The sequence below is a fragment of the Polypterus senegalus genome, chromosome 3 (genome assembly GCF_016835505.1).
Source record: "Polypterus senegalus isolate Bchr_013 chromosome 3, ASM1683550v1, whole genome shotgun sequence".
In the NCBI taxonomy this organism is placed as follows: Eukaryota; Metazoa; Chordata; class Cladistia; order Polypteriformes; family Polypteridae; genus Polypterus; species Polypterus senegalus.
The window spans coordinates 238,692,720-238,713,707 of NC_053156.1; the positions used below are offsets into that span (position 1 = coordinate 238,692,720).

Sequence of the window (20,988 nt, forward strand, 5' to 3'; positions counted from 1 at the left end):
TCTTTGCATTGAGAGCCACATGGGGCCCTCTCCTTTGGCTGCAGTGAGCTTGGTGAGTTCTGCCCTCAGATAGACAGACAGACAGACAGACAGACAGACAGACAGACAGACAGACAGACAGACAGATAGATAGATAGATAGATAGATAGATAGATAGATAGATAGATAGATAGATGTGAAAGGTGCTATATGATAGATAGATAGATAGATAGATAGATAGATAGATAGATAGATAGATAGATAGATAGATAGATAGATAGATAGATAGATACTTTATTAATCCCAAGGGGAAATTCACATAATCCAGCAGCAGTATACTGATACAAAAAAACAATATTAAATTAAATAGTAATAAAAATGAAAAGAATTAAAATTAAATTAATGTTCGCATTTACTGGAATTGAAGAGTTGCATAGTGTGGGGGAGGAATGATCTCCTCAGTCTGTCAGTGGAGCAGGACAGTGACAAAAGTCTGTCACTGAAGCTACTCCTCTGTCTGGAGATGACACTGTTCAGTGGATGCAGTGGATTATTCATGATTGATAGGAGTTTGCTTAATGCCCGTCGCTCTGCCACAGATGTTAAACTGTCCAACTTTAATCCTACAATAGAGCCTGCCTTCTTAACAAGTTTGTCCAGGCGTGAGGCGTCTTTCATCTTTATGCTGCCACCCCAGCACACCACCGCGTAGAAGAGGGCACTCGCCACAACCGTCTGGTAGAACACCTGCAGTTTCTTTCAGTGGTTTTAATTTGCATAGGGTGAGGTTTGCTGACCTTTGTAAAGGCTGGTGCCAAAAACAAATGGTGAGTCAGCCACTTAAGCTTATTGATGTGCCACTTCACAGCCAAGAGACACTAAACTATTTGCCTACAATCAGTGCTTTATGTGTAACCAAATTACTTTCAGTACTCTGTTTAGTTAACATCTTTTCCTTATCCTAATCTGTTATTACTTTTACATGATGGGAAGGGGGCTTCCCCTTTGAGGTCAGAGTATGTGTATATTAGTATATGATATCAAAGGCATGGGAGGTCCCCTCCAAGCTAACATCACAGTGGCACAATACTACAAATATACCTTCACTCCCCACATTCATGTTCGTGACGCACTGATCAGGCTGCCTTCAATCAGGTACAGCACACTTGTGTTAAACTAGTTAAGCAAAGGAATCTCACTTGCCTCCTGCCGAGAATATGAATGCCTGACATTCTTGTGAGGCATGCAAGATTAAAAAAAAAGTGACAGCTACAGTTTGGCACTTTGAGGAAATGTCTGAAGCCAGACAACAATGTTTATTTCCATCAATGATGCGTCCAGCCTACTGGCAATAGACAATATTATCGACCTTCAGCTCAGCACTAGTCCATTCCAGATTAAAGATGAAGCTTATAGTAATGTAAAGTACAAGATAAAATCATGCTTTAAGACCTTGGTGTGCTCCTTTCATCACATACTAGCAAGAACTTATAAACCACCTGTCAAAATGATGAGTAGAAAAAAAAGCCTCTTATAATTTTTAGGTGCTATCTCAAACTGCTACTTGGATAGCCCCCCTGGGTTGCAATGGCACCTCAGATTGCCACGGGGCTGTATGGGAATTACTATTTGTTGGCACAGCCCTATTGGGCTCCATGGATGCCACCAAGTGAAGCTGTGAGTGCTGCAGAGCCCTCCTTGGGCTTTCACCACAAATGGGAGTAATTCTAGACCCCTCTATCGAGCCACTTGGAATGCTCCTGGGTGCAGCTTAAAATCGAGCCAGTTGCCTCGTAGAGACAAGCCAGAGTTGGGAAGAAAAGGGATGATGAAGCTTGTCAGTGGAGAAGTCGTGTTGTGTCATGTCATGTTGAGTCGATTCGGAAAGAAAGAAAGAAAGAAAGAAAGAAAGAAAGAAAGAAAGAAAGAAAGAAAGAAAGTGTGCTGCATTCTTGGGCTGTACTGTAACTGGTGCTAGTGGGAAATGGGTGGAAAATGTTTCCTACTGAATAAAAGCCTTTCATTTTATGGCACTTGTCTCTGTGTCTGTTGTGTTAGGTGTTTGGGTGGCTGGTGCGCCCCCTGGTGATTCACAGTCCATTGTACAATAGTAATGAGTAACATATACTACAGTTTTTCTTACAACAAAAATATCATTCTCACAATCGTTCACCAAATCCTCACAGCAACAATGCATGTTGTCATGGCACACTCACATTTTTTATTTATTCGTTTATTTTTTTTAAACAAACAGCAAATGCTTAGGCACATATTGGCCAACTCTAAACACATTCTTCATTGCATAGTGCATTTCTCATTCAAATCTAAGAAACTTATCATAATGGTTTAAACATACATCAGTCAACTCAAAAACCTCAAAAAGCTGTCAATGACAGCATATAAAACAATTCAGACATGCAGCTTTTAATATGTATTCCCACAGAACAAAGCTGATGAGAAGAAGCGTAGAGTAAATGTTTCTACTGGCGTTTCTTCTGTGTCAGACAACTGAAAGCACATGCCATCAGGTCAGCCTCTCTCACAGATGCATGTCCTTGGATTCATTTATTCCCTTTGTGAGTTACTGCAGTGTGTGGTGCTACATGCTGTCACACAGGGACAAGGCATGTTGAGTGGAAGGGATCCGAGAACACACAGGGTGAAGGGGACAGAGAAGAGAGAGAGGGAAGAGTGGATGATGGAACACCAGAGTAGGTCCATAAATAAGAGCCACAATTGTTGATCGTGTAGTCAAGCATGGTCTACACAAGGCTGAGGCAGGGTGATGGGCACAAGTTCAGGTGAGGCGGTCAACTACAGTATACCATCTATACTGCGGATACTTGAGAATAAGAAGAGGTACTGAAAATGCTGTACATTTATGTTCAATGCTACACCAATATTGTACCAATTCACTACTACATTTGCACATACTGTAATTGCCATAGAGTATTGAAAAGTATGTCATAGTGAGTAGAATGATCTATTGTCTATCATCGCAGATATTACTGAATAATCTATGGCTTTTGTCCTTTATATGTAACTGGTTGGCTACATCCCTTATTGCCCGAGTTGAACAACTGCCCCATGCTGTCGGAAGAACCTCTGTATTTACTGCTGACCAAAAATTGGAAGTAATAAATGTGGCGAGGGCAAATAATGCCATTACTCTCTGGGACAGTAAAAGTAAAAGCTTGGTTTGATGCCCATCTAAGGATGTTCAACTTGTTTCTGCCCCCACATTTACCATTTCTTAACCGAAATAAAGAGTTTTTTTTTTTTCTGTATGGAGGCAGAAGAGCACAAGCACCAGTCCCATAACCAAATGTCAGTGCCACAGGAAATGAGGGCTAGGTGTGAAGACATAACACCTAAAGCATATCGTGGATGGGTGTGACATGCAAAAAGATTTTTCCCCCTGTGCCTTGAAAGACAAACTATAAGGTGTGATGTGGATCCAGTTCTGTGGCCTGAAGCCAAAGAAAGAAGGGATAGCGCATAAGCGGGTCTGTTGATACTGTTTCATTTTCAGGATATTTTTCCATGTAGTATTTTCCTCAGTTCAAACAGATTTGTTTTTACAGAACATTTCCATTTCCTGTATCATTTTACTACAATTATTTTTACTTGATGGACAAATGTATGTGTACAGTATATACTGTAAATTCAGTAAATGTCTTCTACAGTTACATCGTTGTACAGTATTTTATTGGTTTCACCTTTGTTGTGACAGCAGTATTCCAAATGTTAAGTTTTGATGAACAGATAAAGAATATTGTGGTATAAGTCTCTGTAAATGACAAGCATTGTGTAACTATTTGGTCATAGTGTTGTAGAAATCATCTACTTTGTGCATGTTTTGTTTTGGGAAATGCTTCCACAGTTGTGAGAAAGGCTTTTTTGGTGTGAGAAACGTTTCAAACTGATTAAGAAAACAGTGAACAGATTCAACTGCACACTTAAATAATTATTATTTTCATAATAGTCTATATTTTTTTACTAGTAAGATACTAAAAATACAAAATGTTTTATAATTAAGGATATGGCAGCAAAATAGAAACGCTCATTATAAAAATTGTCAAGTCTGGTCTGTTACTGGTGACAAAGATTTTCATACAGATGTTTGTGGTTACATTCAGGGCATAAAGTGGTAAGTGAATATTTGTTAAATAACCAATATAACCAGCATCTCTCCTCTGCACATGTCCAAACCAATCTCGCCTCCCTGACTTTGTCTCCTAACCGTCCAACTTGAGCTGACCCTCTAATGTACTCATTTCTAATCCTATTCATCCTCGTCACACCCAGTGTAAATCTTAGCATCTTTAACTCTGCTACCTCCAGCTCAGTCTCCTGCTTTATGGTCAGTGCCACCGTCTCCAACCCATATAACATAGCTGGTCTCACTACCGTGCTGTAGACCTTCCCTTTCACTCTTGCTGATACCCGTCTGTAACAAATCACTCCTGACACTCTTCTGCACCCATTCCAACCTGCCTGCACTCTCTTTTTCACCTCACTTCCACAATCCCCATTACTCTGTACTGTTGATCCCAAGTATTTAAACTCATCCACCTTCGCCAACTCTACTCCTTGCATCCTCACCATTCCACTGACCTCCCTCTCATTTACACACATGTATTCTGTCTTGTTCCTACTGATCTTCATTCCTCTCCTCTCTAGAGCATATCTCCACCTCTCCATGGTCTCCTCAACCTGCTCCCTACTATCGCTACAGATCTCAATGTCATCAGCAAACATCATAGTCCACGGGGACTCCTGTCTAATCTCTTCTGTCAACCTGCCCATCACCATTGCAAATAAGAAAGGGCTCAGACCCGATCCCTCATGTAATCCCACCTCCACATTGAATGCATCTGTCACTTCTACCGCAGACCTCACCATGGTCACACTTCCCTCGTACATATCCTGTACAACTCTTACGTACTTCTCTGCCACTCCCGACTTCCTCATACAATACCACAACTGCTGTCGAGGCACCCTGTCATATGCTTTCTCCAGGTTCACAAAGACGCAATGCAACTCATTCTGACCTTCCCTATACTTCTCCATCAACATCCTCAGAGCAAACATCACATCTGTGGTGCTCTTTCTTGGCATGAAACCATACTGCTGCTCACTAATCATCACCTCACTTCTTAACCTAGCTTCCCCTACTCTTTCCCATAACTTCATGCTGTGGCTCATCAAATTTTTCATTAGAGACTGAATATATTAAATGCAAATCATTCATAGCACCAATGCACAGGTCAGTACTTTTAAATGACACTGACCATTTGTACTGAGAAAACACACATCTGAAGAGAGCAGACTCCTTCAGCAGGAGTGACATTGGAACATCACACTAGTGGCTGAATCTAGACCTTTTATGTGTTTGCTTTTACCTAATGTACTGTTCCAGTAATTCTGAAGTAAGTACAAGATGTTCTTATATATAATATTCAATTGTTGCCTAATGTGCTTCATATTACTGTTGAATACTCACCTGTTTAAAGAGTTGAGTATGATGTCTACCATCAAACTAGGCAATGCAAAAAAAACTTTAAACAAAAGCAGAATGATTCCATTACTATTTAATTATGCAATATACAACTTCAGAACTGTAGTGTACTTCAACATTGGTCTACCATGGATTGCAACATCTCGATTCCTTCATTGTATTTTGTGTTATTAAAGATCAACTATTATTTCTTGATCAAATTCTAAAAAGACCACCACTGCCTCTGTTACATGTCTTTCTCCTTTATGACAATTAAAACTCTAAACATTTCCAAGCTGTTCCATAATACATCATTCATCTCCTCAGTTTCATGCTTAAAGTAAGAAGTAACTAATCTGCAGGTACTGCATTCTCCTCTGTGTTTTCCAAGCTATGATTGGTGTTATCGATGATTGGTTGTTAGGGCTGCTTAAATTTCACAAGTGCGTTCATAATCGTGGATTGCCAAAACCCATCTTAAGTTAATAAGAGACACTTTGCATTTCTGGAACTGACTGAGCCTTGATAGGAAAACAAGGCTTATTCAAGTGAGGTTTACAGAGCTAAGTTTCGATTTCATAAGCGTGTTTCTTGGAATACACCCTGGTATGTGTATACAAGTTATCACATTGAGTAAAATACAAAATTTCATCAGACATTTAAAACTGAGTTTTCTTGTGTTTCTAATATTCTGGTTGCAAACCTACATGTTTGACTTAATCCAACTACTTGCTGCTTAAAGGTATAAACTGCCGAAATTAAAATCCTCTTGTCAAAACTTGTAGACAGACGCTTATATTTAGCAATAAAAGAGTCAATCATCTTTTTGAATGCTTCCTTATTATTTCCTGCAGTATTCTTAGCATAACAAAATTACAATTAAAAGATAAGCCTGAAGGCCTTCAGCATCAGGAAGAGAGGTCATAAATGGCCAAATATACAGATGTACTACTCCATAGTATGCCAAATCTGATTAAAAGAGTTAAAAATATGAAGAAAAATCTAGTAGTCGTGTATAGCACAATAAAGACAAATAATCTGTTCAGCTGACACCTCAAAGATAGACAGACAGACAGATAGACAGATAGATAGATAGATAGATAGATAGATAGATAGATAGATAGATAGATAGATAGATAGATAGATAGATAGATAGATAGATAGATAGATAGATAGATAGATAGATACTTTATTAATCTTCTCAGGGAAATTCAGGGACGCAGAACCTTCAATATGCTGTGTACCAGGATGGCTCACGCCTTAGGTATTAAACTTTGACCACAAACGGCTGCAGTGTAGCTTGTTTCTTAATAAGACACTAATCTGTAAGTAAGACTGAGCTCATGTTTTGGTCTCAAGTTTTAAATTCACAGCAATAATTATGAAAAAGTTAACAGCTTAACCTTTCTGTGCTATTTAAGAAAAATTGAGTTCCTGTCAGGAATTTTAGTTTACCAAATCATACTTGAGGCTTTTTTTAATATTTTGCTCAGTATCATAAAGTGTGTGAATTGTATTAGGCAGCCTGTTGTACAGTACATTGGCCGGTAATACTAAACTGGCTTGGCGTAAGAGATTGTGGGAATGTGGGCAACTGTACTCTCCAATGAACTGACATCATGTTTGCGGCTCCTGCCTATTTCTTGATGCTTCTGGGATAAAATGCAGCTTTCTGGAACACTGAGTTGTACTAAAATTCCTTGCATGCATATTTTTCACAGAGTGAGAACATTTTCAAAAATTGTAAATGAAGCATAATTCCTTTCAAAGGAACAATGTCCATCTCGAATCAGCCCACTTGGACTTGTGAAATTTTTGAATAAGGAGTGTGTTTTGTGCTTTATTAAACAGTCGAATAATTGTGTCACTGCATTATGTTATGTTTAAAATCTCCTTGTAATGCTTCAGTAATACTAAAAAGGACAGTTACATTAAAATGGATTCAATGAAAATGTTTCTATTCAGGAGGGTAAGAAGAAACAAATGGAAAGCTGCATGTTATTTACGTACAAAGTACTGCTTGTCAGGGGAGATGCAACGATTCTCAACAATATCTGCAAGATCATTTATCATGACTTTGGTATGTGCCTATAGGGAGATGTTTTCCATTAAGTTCTGGTCAAACATTCTGCAAACAATTTTCTTTTAAGGAGTCCCAGGTGTAAAGTATTTCCTCACTCCACATAAAATAATGCGGCAGAGTAAAACTAAATATTGTATATTCCAAAAGCATTAAATTCTACTTCTTAGGAAAATGAACACCATACATGCATTCATTTTGGGACCTGCTGAATCTCGGGAGATGATTGCAGCTGGAGGTAGTAAAGCAGACAATACTCCCCTAATAAAGGAATGTTACGCTGTCTATGTGAGTGTACCGTATGCATGGCTTCGCCCCATGTGTGCTTATTGACACACCGACAGCACGCACAGCAGATAGTGCTGCTGCCTCCTGCCTTCACAGACCTGACTGTGACTTGGTCCTCATCAAATCACTGACCAAGTGCAGGTTGTATTTTCTTCCCTTGTCCACATGGACATCCTCCTATCACCCAGTTTCACAAATTAGCACATGTAAAATTCAATTCTGTCTCAGAACTATCCCTGTGTTAATGAATATGAGTGTGCTTCTGAATACGTTCGAAAGACTGCTGTTCCATCCCTCGTTAGTTGTTACATTGCACCAGAAGGTGCAGATCCTCATGATCCTGTCATGAAAATTACGTTTATCTATACTGTATATATATATATATACTCAAATATCTCAAGTATACAAAACACTTGTGTAACTTGATCTACTTTAATTCATTCTGAATTTTGAGGTACATAATACGTAAAATACACAAGTGCATTTCCTCCAGGTACTTCTCTTGCCTTCCAAAGCCCAAAGATATATGCATTTTAGTTAACCGATGGCTCTAAGTTGTCCTGTGTAATCAGCATGGGTATCTTAATTCTGGCATCCTGCAGTGGATTAGTAATCCATGTGGGGATGTCTCTGGCTCCTCATGGGCTCAAAGAATGAGTGGATCAATTTAACTATTCTATATAGTGAATATAAGAATTAGGAAAAGATATGAATGGAAACAACTATCAGAATATGGAGCGCACCAAGGACATGGGTATGTCGATAGAAGAAAGAGACCATTTAAAAAAATGTTTGCAGCTCTACAGAAACTAAATACTTCTGGAATTTAAAAAAACAACAACAACAACAACGGGTTCAAAGCTTTCATGTCTCCAATCAAGAACACAAAGCAATCCCGTGGCTCAATGAGCTGTGGACTCTGCCAGATCTATTTTTCCAGATGGGATGAATTGAAAGCCATGGAAACCTGCCGCCTCCACCAATGACTACAAAATTCTACTAAGCTTCTAGGATGACTTTGTGTAATCACAGCCTTCACTTTGTTCCCATGAAAGAGAGACTCATGTAAACCACGTGTTTCTAAACCTCTATAAATTACACTCTAAAGTACTCCAGTAAGCTAACCTCCAATTTCAGCATTACAGTTGAAAAAGATCATTTCATCATCTCTAGTGCCTGTCAAAGGGTGTAAGAACTTATTTTAATCTAAACGTAGGCAGAATTAACTCTGCTAATGGTGACAAACAGCCCTTTTTCATAAAGGACAACTTCATAAAGTCTGCAAAATGCTAACAAATTCTGCCTCACTACTCCATCCTCTGTTGTCTCACATCAAAACACTTTACTACAAAAGAGATCAAATTCATACTATGTACAGTACTAAATGGCCCATGCCAAAGACCATTATAGATCTGATCTTTTTTAGGAGAGTCCAGAAGCACATCAAGATACCACTCAGTTTATAAACTGAACTCATATCAACAAAACATAACATTCTCAGATATGTTCAATCTAATTTAAAGTCTTATATGATGAGACTTCTACTCGTGGGGTCTGTCAGAAGTGCTGGCTGCAGTTTGCTGACCTTCCAGCACAATCAAGCTTGCCTTTTTCTCTGACAGCCAATTGTGAGTTGCCTGATTAGCGTTAACAGGTAAGACCCCTTTTTCTACTCTGTCATGACATGTAAAACACCAGACATCAGACAGGTCAGCTTCCCTTCTGTCTGTGAGGTCCAAAGCGCTTGTGTTCCTTATTCCTGCATTATATACATTGTACTTCTGGATGGCCCTTCATTGGTCTGTCAGCTCTCATACACAGAGAGCTCACCCCTGCGACTAAGAACAAATCAAACCGGCTGGAATTTGTTGAAACAAGTTATGGACGAGATAGAGTAAGTCACAGGGTATGTCACTTTACAAAACCAGCTTCACAGGAGTGTACCACTAACTGCCCCCAATTCTCTAAGATTATGTATATGAAGGCTATGACTGAAAATCATGGAAAAGTTACGTAATGTGAAATGGCCTTTAGGGGCCTAGAGTCTATCCCAGCAGCACCAACTGGAAGGCAGGAGTCAGCCCTAACACTGACATCTTTAGGATATCAAAGAAAAATCCACACAGTGTCCACAAAAACATCAACCAGATGTTGAATCCATGATGCAGCAGCACCACCCATGGCACCAATGTGCTGCCCTCTAATTCAAATCAGTTATAACTGAGACTCTTCTAGAGCCGCAGGCCGAGTCTCTGTAGAAATCCTGACACAGCACTGGAGCCAGAATACCTGAGGCGCACGACTAAAGTTTCAAAACTGCCACTGGGTCATCAGTCATTAACAATAGAAGCCCGTTCTCAGGCCCTCTTTTTTTGTCTGCTCCTGGGGGAAACACAAAGGACAAATAGCTTAATAACTCTGATCTCAGATAGGCCATGTTCTACTGTATACGTATTATAGCAATACATGTGAGGAAGAACTTCGATGAGGCTGTGTTAAATTAGCTACAATTGGCACCAGATGTGTCTTTAAAATCTGCACAATGTCCTCTTCAGCACACCTCACTCATAAAGTAAATATATGTTTATGATATTTAACAATGAAAAAAACAAAGATATCACTGTAAAAAAAATGGCTGAATAAAAGTCATTTTTGAAGAAAACATGTGAAGTGTCAATTGCCTGAAAACGTTCCTTTATGGGCCAAGTGCGGCTAAATGCATGTTTTCCCCAAAAGAACAAAGCCGATGCATTCAGACCTACCACTGTGGTTGCATGCGGCGGCGGTCATACTAAAGGGGTATTATATCTGGAATAGTTAAAAGTACCATTTAGAGCAGATACACATAAACAATATCTCTTAAAAGAGACCTGCAGACAGATTTGGCATTAATTCAACAGATAAGAATTGTAACAAAAGTTAAAATGTATCCACAGCAATTATCTTGAGTGTCAAGAAAATAAAAAAATATAAAAAAAATGACTGCTTGTGTCTAATAAAAACATTTCATTACCGGATACAAATGGAATGTTTGACTACCAGGCTTCATGGAAAGAATGTTAAATTCAGCAGAGATTTAAAAGCTTCCTTCTAGCCTGCTCCTCTCGATCCTGCTATACACCCAGTAAAACATGTATGCCCTGAACAGCCATGCAGGTTTGCAGTTTCAGACACTCTGCCAACTTTGATTTCCCAAACATATCAATCAAAACACCTTTTGGCATTTTTCATATTAAAACACAGTATGGCTGCTTTTGTATCAGGCCGAGTACTTTAGATAACAAATGACAGTGGCCAAAGTCCACAGGAAATCGAGTCAGATAGGGACTGATGGCGTAGATGAATCAGTCTATGATAAGCAACATGGCGAATGGCAGTAAACACAACACAAACACTACAAACAGCAGGACTGGCAGTATTAAGTAAGACAAGCTGTGATCTTGGCAGTAAATTGTAGTGAACATTTGAGACTTTCTTCTCTTTTATTTAGTATTGTTTCACACTCTGCTTGCGTTTTCATTTACCTTTCTTCAGGTATCTTCCAAAAACTGTTTTTTTTACAATGAAAATATGTCTCATAATTTTAAAAAAATGTACAAGGGACGTTCAATAAGTTTCCACACTTGGATATTTTTCGTTGGAAACGGTGAAGACGGGAGGAGTACTAATTAGGCATTAAAAAGTTGGTACAATGCTGGGAAAATCGCAAAAGAAGGTGACTATGTAGAAAAGTGATGTCATTTGCTTTTGAAATTCTTAATTAATAAATAGAGTTTAAAAAAGTGCGGAAACATTTCGAACATCCCTCGTATATGTAAGGCACTAGATATGAACGTAATTATCAAAGTTCATACTTAACGCTCCTTTGTTTGCAGAATCAAGCAAACGCAGTATTAGGTTAAGCTGTTATCTTGGCAGTAAAACCTCCTGTCATTAAATATGGGTGGGCATGCCATGAGTGAACATTTGAGACTTTTTTGTCTTTTATTTAGTATTGGTTCACACTCTGCTTACGTTTTCATTTACCTTTCTTCAGGTATCTTCCAAAAAAACATTATTACCTGCCGGTCATTATAAGTCTATCTATTATATTTTCCAAAATGTCTGTGCAGAGGTGATGTCAGGCCTGTTGAAGACAAATCTCTGCATGCCCTCCCAGCTAGAGCAATGCCAGGACTTTCCACCTAAATGTTTAAACTGCAAGACTTACCTAGAGGAATACCTCTTCCAGATTATGGCAGTCTGAGTTTCAAAACAGTCGATGTGCTAAACTGAAGCTGAGACTTCTGAACACATAACTGCTGTGCAAGTGTCTCAAGGGTCTTTGTGAAGAAACACAATCGCAACACCATGAGGGTGTAGCCCACCCCTAATCAACTAACAGACACAAATCACAGTTCAACTCAAGTGAGGCCATCTTCCTTGGTGGACACATCTTCAGCCAATGGTGTGCCCTTCTACTTTCCTAATCCCAGTAAAAGGTCATGAGGAGTAAAAGACGCCACAGCATCAGACACTATTTAGCAGCCAACAGTAAACAGGAGGACATTTTAATGCACACAGATGAGCACACACCCATTCACCCCACACCATCAGCGTGTTATCTTTGTATGGATGGTATCAGTCCAGTAGGAACAGGCTGGTAAGCGATTAGTTTAGGGTGTTCCTTATCAGTGACTGAACGACTGATAAGAATGCCCATACAAATTGAGAGGGAGTACACATGTAGGGAATTATAAGAGGCAGCAACTGACAACTACTCTCACAATTAGAACTTGTAATCTTAACCCAGACATTCATTTAAACACTTTACAACATTCATTATATTTGAGAAAACTCTCTTTACGTGAAGATGGAAACCTGTACCCTTTCTTTGTGTGTCAGCCTAATGACTTGAAACCACAAGCTTCCAGGTTCCATCCCTGTTTCTGATTCATTGTGTGAGCCTGAGCGAGGGGCCTGACCTGACTGTACTGCAAGCACTAAATCCTCACAAACACATCAAGTAACCACTGCAAAAGCTGTACAAGTATATTAATAATTGTAACGAATAAATTGCAACGCTCTCATTTTATTACTGCTGTTACAGCATGATGCATGAATAAAATGATTACTTAATTATTCAGCTCTCACCGTAACCATGGTTGAAAATACAACACATTTTAAAAAAAAAAGGAAAATGTTGTGGATATTAATCAGCCTTTCTTAAAATTGCCATTCACTTACACCTGCGCATGCAAGAAAAGGCCCTTCAGCATGTGTGTATGGCGGCTATCAAAGAGCTTGATATTAACATGAATGAGCACTGCTGTCACCAACTGAATCACTCATAGCAAACCTCCTCAACCTTCAAGCAGGAGCCATAGATGGCAAAGGGCCTGAACACTGATAACACCCATTCAAAGGAGGGAGGAAAGTGATCTAATTGTCTGCACTAAAATGGCCAGCATTAAACTGAAAATAAGGTCCCAATGCAACAAACTCTGACTCTGACAACAAAGCAAGATGATCCGAATACTCTTTTCATTGTAGTTCTCTTTAGTCCAATTTAAAATACTCTCTAATCAGCCTTTAAACACAACGCACAACAGACCATATCGCTAACTAAAACTATTGATATATTGCAATTAGGCAATGTAAGGCTAGAATTGTAGAGAAAAGACATTTACAAAAGTCTAACTTTCTAACTTTAATACAATGAACAGCTGAGAAACAGCTGCAGCTTATTCCTTAATCTTCACTTTAACCAATAAGAAATCATTTATCCACTGGGCTTTTCTCTTGCTTCCTTACAGTTTTGCTCATTATGCTGCTGTTAAAACTTCCATTATAAGAAACTGAACCCAAACATAACACACATACTGTATTCGGCTAGTGGTTACTCATCTCTAAAACTTGTAAATACAATGGAATAAAATCACTGCAAGGCTCATACTAAAGGAAGGCAGGAAAAGACGGTTCACTCAAATGAATAAGAGCAGTAGTTTTTAAAATAGTTATGCATGTTCAAAAGCAGAGAAAGACAGACAAACTGAGATAGATAGATAGATAGATAGATAGATAGATAGATAGATAGATAGATAGATAGATAGATAGATAGATAGATAGATAGATAGATAGATAGATAGATAGAAATTGTTAAGGCCATTGCTTCATTATGTATACCAGAAGTAATTGTGCAATGACTTTTATATTTTTCTTATTTTTATTTTAATTTAGATTCTCAGTAGATTTTTTTTATTTTAAAAACCTTAATCTTGTGTCAGAAGGCATGCTATTCTGTAGATAAAAAAAAAAAAAAAAATGTATTGAAGTGAATGAACAATTAATAAAATGATTTCGGTTGTCTAGCTTTGAAAATAAAAACCGTATAGTGACCAATGACTGTAACCTTAACACAAAGAAATAAATACAGTAATTAAAAGTACGACTGTAGTGACTGCCGGTACCACTAGCTGCCCTTTTATTGCTAAGACACTCTTGATAAATCGCTACTATAGCGCTGTTTTTGTTTCCCTGTCATTTTTAGGGTTTGAATTAAACAAAAGGATCTGCCTCTCTAATTACCACCCTGTTCATTTCAAAAAGACCACCGCTGCCAACGGCCTGACACGGACCTCTCTGCCCCCATCAGTCGCCTCGTGTCACCACATAACATCAGTCGATGGCTTCGTGTTTTGCATAAACGGGCCACAGCCACGCGTGGCGACCTTTGTCGTGACTTCTTTACAACACAAGGGACAAAGCTGCGTGTTTGCTGAATAATACGGCGATGTCTCTAATAATTGGAAGTCCGGTTTCCGAAGCGAACACTTATAACATTACCGCGTAACATTTATTTGACAGCTAATTTTGTTCGTTATTATGATTTTTATTTGTAACGGTTGATATGCACAGCATTCACGACTTTAACTCTTGTACTACTTGGCTCTTTTAGCGAAGCACAGCAGTTCATAGCTGGACATGCGCTTCTTTTTGTCATTGTGTATAAAACAACAAATTCCACGCATGAGGGGTGACAGATTTCATTTACTCAATCCGACTTCAAGCCCTCTGGTTGACGCGGGGAACGCGATCGAAATCCGCCATAAAGTTTGCTGGAATTTCTTGCGCGACTTCGTTCAATACAGAATGTGCAACTTGTGTTACTAGCGGATTAGCGAGTTAGAAGTCACGGTGCAGTCTGCCGCTTTTCTAGCCCACGGGATGGAATTTCGGAAGGTCCGAAAACAAAGCTCATCAACTAGCCGAACAACACCTCCTCTGAAGCGGAACTGGTGCCACCCGGCAAAAGGAAAATGAAAAATAGACATCGTTTCCATAAGGTAGGAGTGGATACCTCATGAGCAAAAGAAATCAAATATTAAATTTGTTCCCTAAATGAATCAAGTCTGGAGTTGCTGTCACTTACGGATGTCTTTCAACGTCTCCTAAAAACTCACATTAATCTCTCACATTAATGTCACTTTTATATGCACGTTAGTCATTTCCAAGTTATCACAGATCGCTCATTTCTTACCATTTTCAACAGTTACTGCCACTCTGCCAAAACTTTTTCCTGCTCTTCCTATGAACACTGACGCCCCCTTCCCCCAATAACCAAGAAAAAAGACTTACAAGATCGTAGTCTGAGGAGATACTGCAGGTACATTTTCCAGCATTAAATGCATACATCTGACGGTGGTCCGAAAACAAAGGCATCGACTCGGACACGGAGCAACAGGCTGAGGCAGAAAGGCGCAAAAGAGAATTCCTAGTGCGGGCACGAGAAGGGAAAAAGAAGAGTACGATGCGGCGGCATTCCGGAGCGCCATTGTGAGGGGGTCCGCGGCGCCGAACAGCACTCAAGCAGCCCTCCGCTCGCTCGCTCACTCGTTGCCTCACTGACAAGCTCCGGTCGAGATTTGGGGAAAGCCCACCCGAGCAAGTCAGTCCTCTAGCCCTCCTCGCCCCCCGTCTTCCTCTCCTCCTCCTCCTCCTCCTCCTCCTTCGCGTTTTGCTGCGCAGCACAAGTAGGGCAGTGTTACAGACTGTTACAGTCAATCAACAACAAAACAGTCCGTGGAGTGGAGCACAGGACGTGTTCGTGCCCACACATTAAACGTCTCAGCTATGACGAAGACGATTCTGCTCAGAATGCCTTATTTAAAAATAAAAGGTCTTGCTTTTGTGAGTACAAAAAATAATTGAATACACCACGTAAATCAATCGGTGTTCATATTATATAGCGCCCGTTGTAGCTCATTCATCAACTTGTCCTTCATGTAAACGATAAAAAAAATAAGCCAATGAGCGAGAGCCTGAAAAGGAGTAAATCCCAGAATCTGAAATTCTCCCAGTCCCCGTGGTGGCCGTGGCAACGGGAGTGGAAAAATCCTCCATATTCACATATGGAAAGAATAGCAAATGGATAATAAATTATTAAAGCAGGGTCTGGATTTGCAGTTCCTCGAGTAACTGAGCAGTGCCGCTCTCGCTTTGTTGCTTTCAGTTGTCGCGTACCTAAATATGAACACACTGCAGAATTTCTGTATGCCCCCGATAAGACGGATCAAGCAGGAACACTACCAGCCCTTTTTAAAGAAGGGGCCAGTCATTTTATTGTACACTTCGTTCCTGAAGGGGGCTTTGTTCCCACTGTGTCAGACCATCACGAAGCTCTGAAGTTAGAAGGCTTTGGGGAGACTGCGTGAAACCCCTGGCATTGCTCATTAGGACTGATAGTTGTTTTTGTTTTCTATTTGATGTGAAAGCAATACATCCATTCTTCTGACACTGAATAATTACGTTGTTTCCTTGTTTTATCGTGTGACATTTTAGGTAGCTTGGGAAGCTTATTTCCTCTTTGAACAATGTGCATTGTCTAATTGGCAGACATTTATGTGTTTATTTACCTGGTAACAGCAGAACATTAGGGTGTATCTGTAATCCTTAAAAAACAGAAACATAAGTAGATCTAAACATTTATGGTGGAGTATCCCTTCATACTATTTACAGTATATTCATAAGTATGCACATAGATTATTTTTAGAAGTGAGTACAAAACAGTGTTAGACCCGATGGGTGACGCTCCTAGCTTCCAGCCCCAACAAGCTGAGTCAGGCTCCTAGCCCGAGCATTGTCATTGTGGACTTTCTTTGTTCTTCCTGTCCATTCATGGGTCTTTTTTCTTCAGAGTACTTTAGTTCTCACACCCCAGCAACATGCAGCTGGTGTTGACTGGTGAATCTGGCCTCGTATGTTTGAGTGTGCGTGAATGTCCCCTCCCATGCACCAGACATTAGAACATTCTAGATGAGAACAGGCCATTCAGCCCAACAAAGCTTGCCAGTCCTATCCGCTTATTTCTTCCAAAACAACATCAAGTCGAGTTGTGAAAGTCCCTAACATCTTACTGTCTACCACACTATATGGTAGTTTATTCCAAGTGTCTATGGTCCTTTGTGTAAAGAAAAACTTCCTAATGTTTGTGCGAAATGTACCCTTAATAAGTTTCCAACTGTTTCCACCATTAGCTTGTTCCTACTGTCCTGTCAGGGTGAGGCCAGCCTGTTAATATTGCCACTTGTAGCAATAACCCCCCTTTAATATTAAGGTCTGGAGCCTGGGCTGTACCCCTATATATAACCCAACTAGGCTTCAGATAATACACATAATCCACATAGAATACGTGCTATGATTTAGGCTTCACGTTACAATCATCCCCAATGTGGCACATCCTCAGGAAAAGAGATAAAAATGCATAAATAATATCATTCTAAGAAAACTAGAGGGCTCTGCCCAATGCTCGCTTGCTCACCAACCCGGCGGGTGCTACACACAAGCCACTTCGCAGCCCTGCCACTCGCATATGGGAAACAGATTTAAACAGATTATTAGTTTCATGAGAATTGTTACATATGCATAATAGAATTAACTATTTTACATTACAGCGAGTAATTAACTATAGTAGAAAATAGTAAAATGTAATAAATTGAAAGAAAATTATTTCATGTTGCGTTTGAGGTATTTGTTGCGTTATATGTTTTCTTTCTTTTTGGCTTTGAAATTAACACAGAAACTTCAGTAAAATCAATATTTGGAATTAACCTTTCGTCAGTATCACTTTGAATTTTGAGTCTGTGTTTGGATTTACATCGTGACAACACTGCCCGTGAGTGAATATTCTCTCTAATAAATAACCCGACTTTTTCAAATGTTTCTCCCTGTGATTTGTTAATTGTCAATGGCAAAAGCTATTCTAACGGGAAACTCTAAACGTTTTAATACTAATGGCATATCAAGATCTCTTTTGGTGTCTAATATGTACTACATTACCTTTCTTGTCGCCTGTTAAAATTTTACATGTCAGAATTGTTCGACCAATTTTGAATACAACTAATCTTGTTCGATTGCATAGCCCATCACTCATACTGTACATAAATTATGCAATAACATTATGATACATCCTTCTTTCAATAGTAATTCGGTGGTTGGATGACCGGACAATGTTAACGCTTGTAGATATTCCACGGGATATTGTAATTTGACGTTTTCATCTTCCGCACAATCACCACCAACTGTTTCAGCATAATCTATTGATACGCATTTAACCAATTTACAGTGTAACCGATTGACAATTTTGACGCTAATTTGTTTGACTTCATTGTTTCTCGGTGCTAGGATTGTCCGTATACTCATTTCTTCTGCTGATAGCCCTTCAGGATGAAATTCTTCAATAAGATCTGGACATAATAAGTCTTCTTTTATTGGGAACTTAAAGCGAGGAAAATGTAAACATTTATAAGAGCTGAGAGCACAGGAACTGTGTCTGACAAAGGCATTCTCACAAATGAGAGGTGAGAGGACTGTGGGCGTGGTTGAAAATGGTTGAGAGGAGGGCGGGGCTTGAAAAAATCTTTTGGCAAAAGTCTCGTCTCAAGATTAGCTTTATAAAATTAAAACATTCAAAGCAGGCATAAGAACAATAAAAGTGTGTACATTCTTTACCACTTGTTTGAATCTCCCCCACAAATGAATGTGTTTTCTGATTGTTCGCTCATCTTCCATGCTTCTCTAAATACCCTGGCAGTTTCAAAACTCTCTGCTGTAAGCTAAAAGACACCTGCCCTTTTTAAGTAAACTCACCTGCGCAAACAGAACAGACATTAAACAGAAATTGTACATGTACCAGAATTCCTAAATGATTCAGAAATTGGCAAAAGTTTACTAAATTACATAATCAGCATGTGCACAATAGAATATGTGAAAATCGAGACAATAAATGCCCATATCATGCACTGGTATTCTGCAGCATCACAATGTACATGTGCTGTTTTCTGCTTTGGTGCAAACTGCATTAAATGAAACTGGGAACTTTTACAATGAAAATATGTCTCATAATTTAAAAAAATTTGTACGAGGAACGTTCAAAAAGTTTCCACACTTTTGTATTTTCACTGGAAGTAGTGAAGATGGGAGTAGTAAATAAGCATTGAAAAGTTGGTACGACACTGGGAAAATTGCATCAAAAAAGAAGGTGACTATGTAGAAATGTAATTTAATTTATTTTTGAAATTCTTAATAAATAGAGTTTAAAAAAGTGCAGAAACTTTTTGAACATCCCTTGTATATTTAAGGCACTAGATATGTACAGTATGTAATTATCAAAGTTCACACTTAGCTCTCCTTTCTTTGTATTTTGTTGTATATATTGTTGCATGAAAACGCCACCCTTACCAGTGTGCCACCTGAGGTGACTGTCTCATTGCTTCACGGATCAGGAGGATGAAAAAGCACAACACGTGCCAGGAGCAGATATCTTGAAATTTTACAATACAAAGCATGATGACAAGGTAATTCAGTTGACTCATCAGATAATTTAAATAACTGAAAAACAAAAATGAAAGAGATGAAATAACAGCAAATTATTTTTATTCTAAACAAGAAAATGTAAGGAAAGATCAAAGCATATGAAATGAACAACATTTACATTAAAACTTGTGCTGGGCTGTGAAATGGACTGCCACCCATCCAGGTCATTTTCCTGCTTTGTGCCCAGTGCTGCCATGATAGGCTTTAATCCTAAATGGATTAAGCAGGTTTAAGAACAAGATGGGATAAACTTCTACTTGATAAGGAAGGAGTAGCACTGTCCATTTCAAAGCCAGCTCAGTTCTCTACAGCATGAAAAGATAACTGGAATTGAATTCAATGTATTTCAGTTCAGTTTATCTTTGTATAGTGCTCTTCATGGAGTGCAGGCACAGAGCAATGAGACACATTCACGGGCAGATAACAAATACAACTTGACAAATTACATAATAAGTACACCTGTGATGGACTGACTGGTGCCCTACCCTGGCTATTGATTCTGCCTTGTGCCCTATGCTTGCTTGAATAGGCGCCACCCGCTGCAACCCTGCTCAGGAATTGGTGAGCTTAGAAGATTGTATGGTGTGGTATGGTATGGTTCAAGACTTCTTTTTCTTCTTTTTCCTCTTCATCTTTTCTTAATTCTATGTGGGGGTTGATGTGCTTGATCAATGTTCTCCAAACATCTTGGTCCTGTACCTCATCCCCAGACAGACCCTTTTCCGTCAGATCTTCTTTTACTTTATCTTTCCAATTTCATTTTGACCTACCACACTCTCTCTTCCCCTGTACTTCCATTCCCATCACTCTTTTATCCACATATTTATTGTCTCTCCTCATCACATGCCCATACCACTTCAACCAAATCTAGCTACCAGGGTGGCAAACCTGCCCAACTTGGTGCCAGTCCCAAACCCAAGTAAATAGAGAGGGTTAGCCAAAACCTTAATGTTGAAATCATTTCAACCAGCTTCAGAAAATTGGTTCAAAACTGATTAACGTAAATGGAGCCCAGCACCATCGGCCCATTAACTAACCATTGAACTATGGCCAATTGACAACAGAGGAGAGAAAAAAAAAATAGTCAGCAGTATCCCTCGAGAAAATAGACTACGGTTAGTTATACCAGAGACAGTACAAAGACAAAGGCAGACACAGTCATAATCCAGCAGGCCTGACCAAGTCTTAGGCAATTGAAGATATTCATTTTCTGGTGCATTTGCATATAATGCGAATCACCATGCCTCTGTCTGTCTGTCTGTCTGTCCACATGAAACAACTTGGGTCC

At 39.3% G+C, this 20,988-nt stretch overlaps 1 protein-coding gene across 2 annotated transcripts in view; it reads right to left on the minus strand.

The window, feature by feature from the left end:
• The window catches only part of LOC120526008 (peroxidasin), a 221,394-nt gene extending 205,619 nt beyond the window's left edge, over window positions 1–15,775 (minus strand). For both annotated transcript variants that reach the window (XM_039748810.1, XM_039748809.1), the window contains exon 1: window positions 15,465–15,775. In XM_039748810.1, the coding sequence (XP_039604744.1) occupies window positions 15,465–15,661 (197 nt within the window). In that variant the 5' untranslated portion in view covers window positions 15,662–15,775. The remainder of the gene's footprint in view (window positions 1–15,464) is intronic.
• Window positions 15,776–20,988: the final 5,213 nt, after the last annotated feature.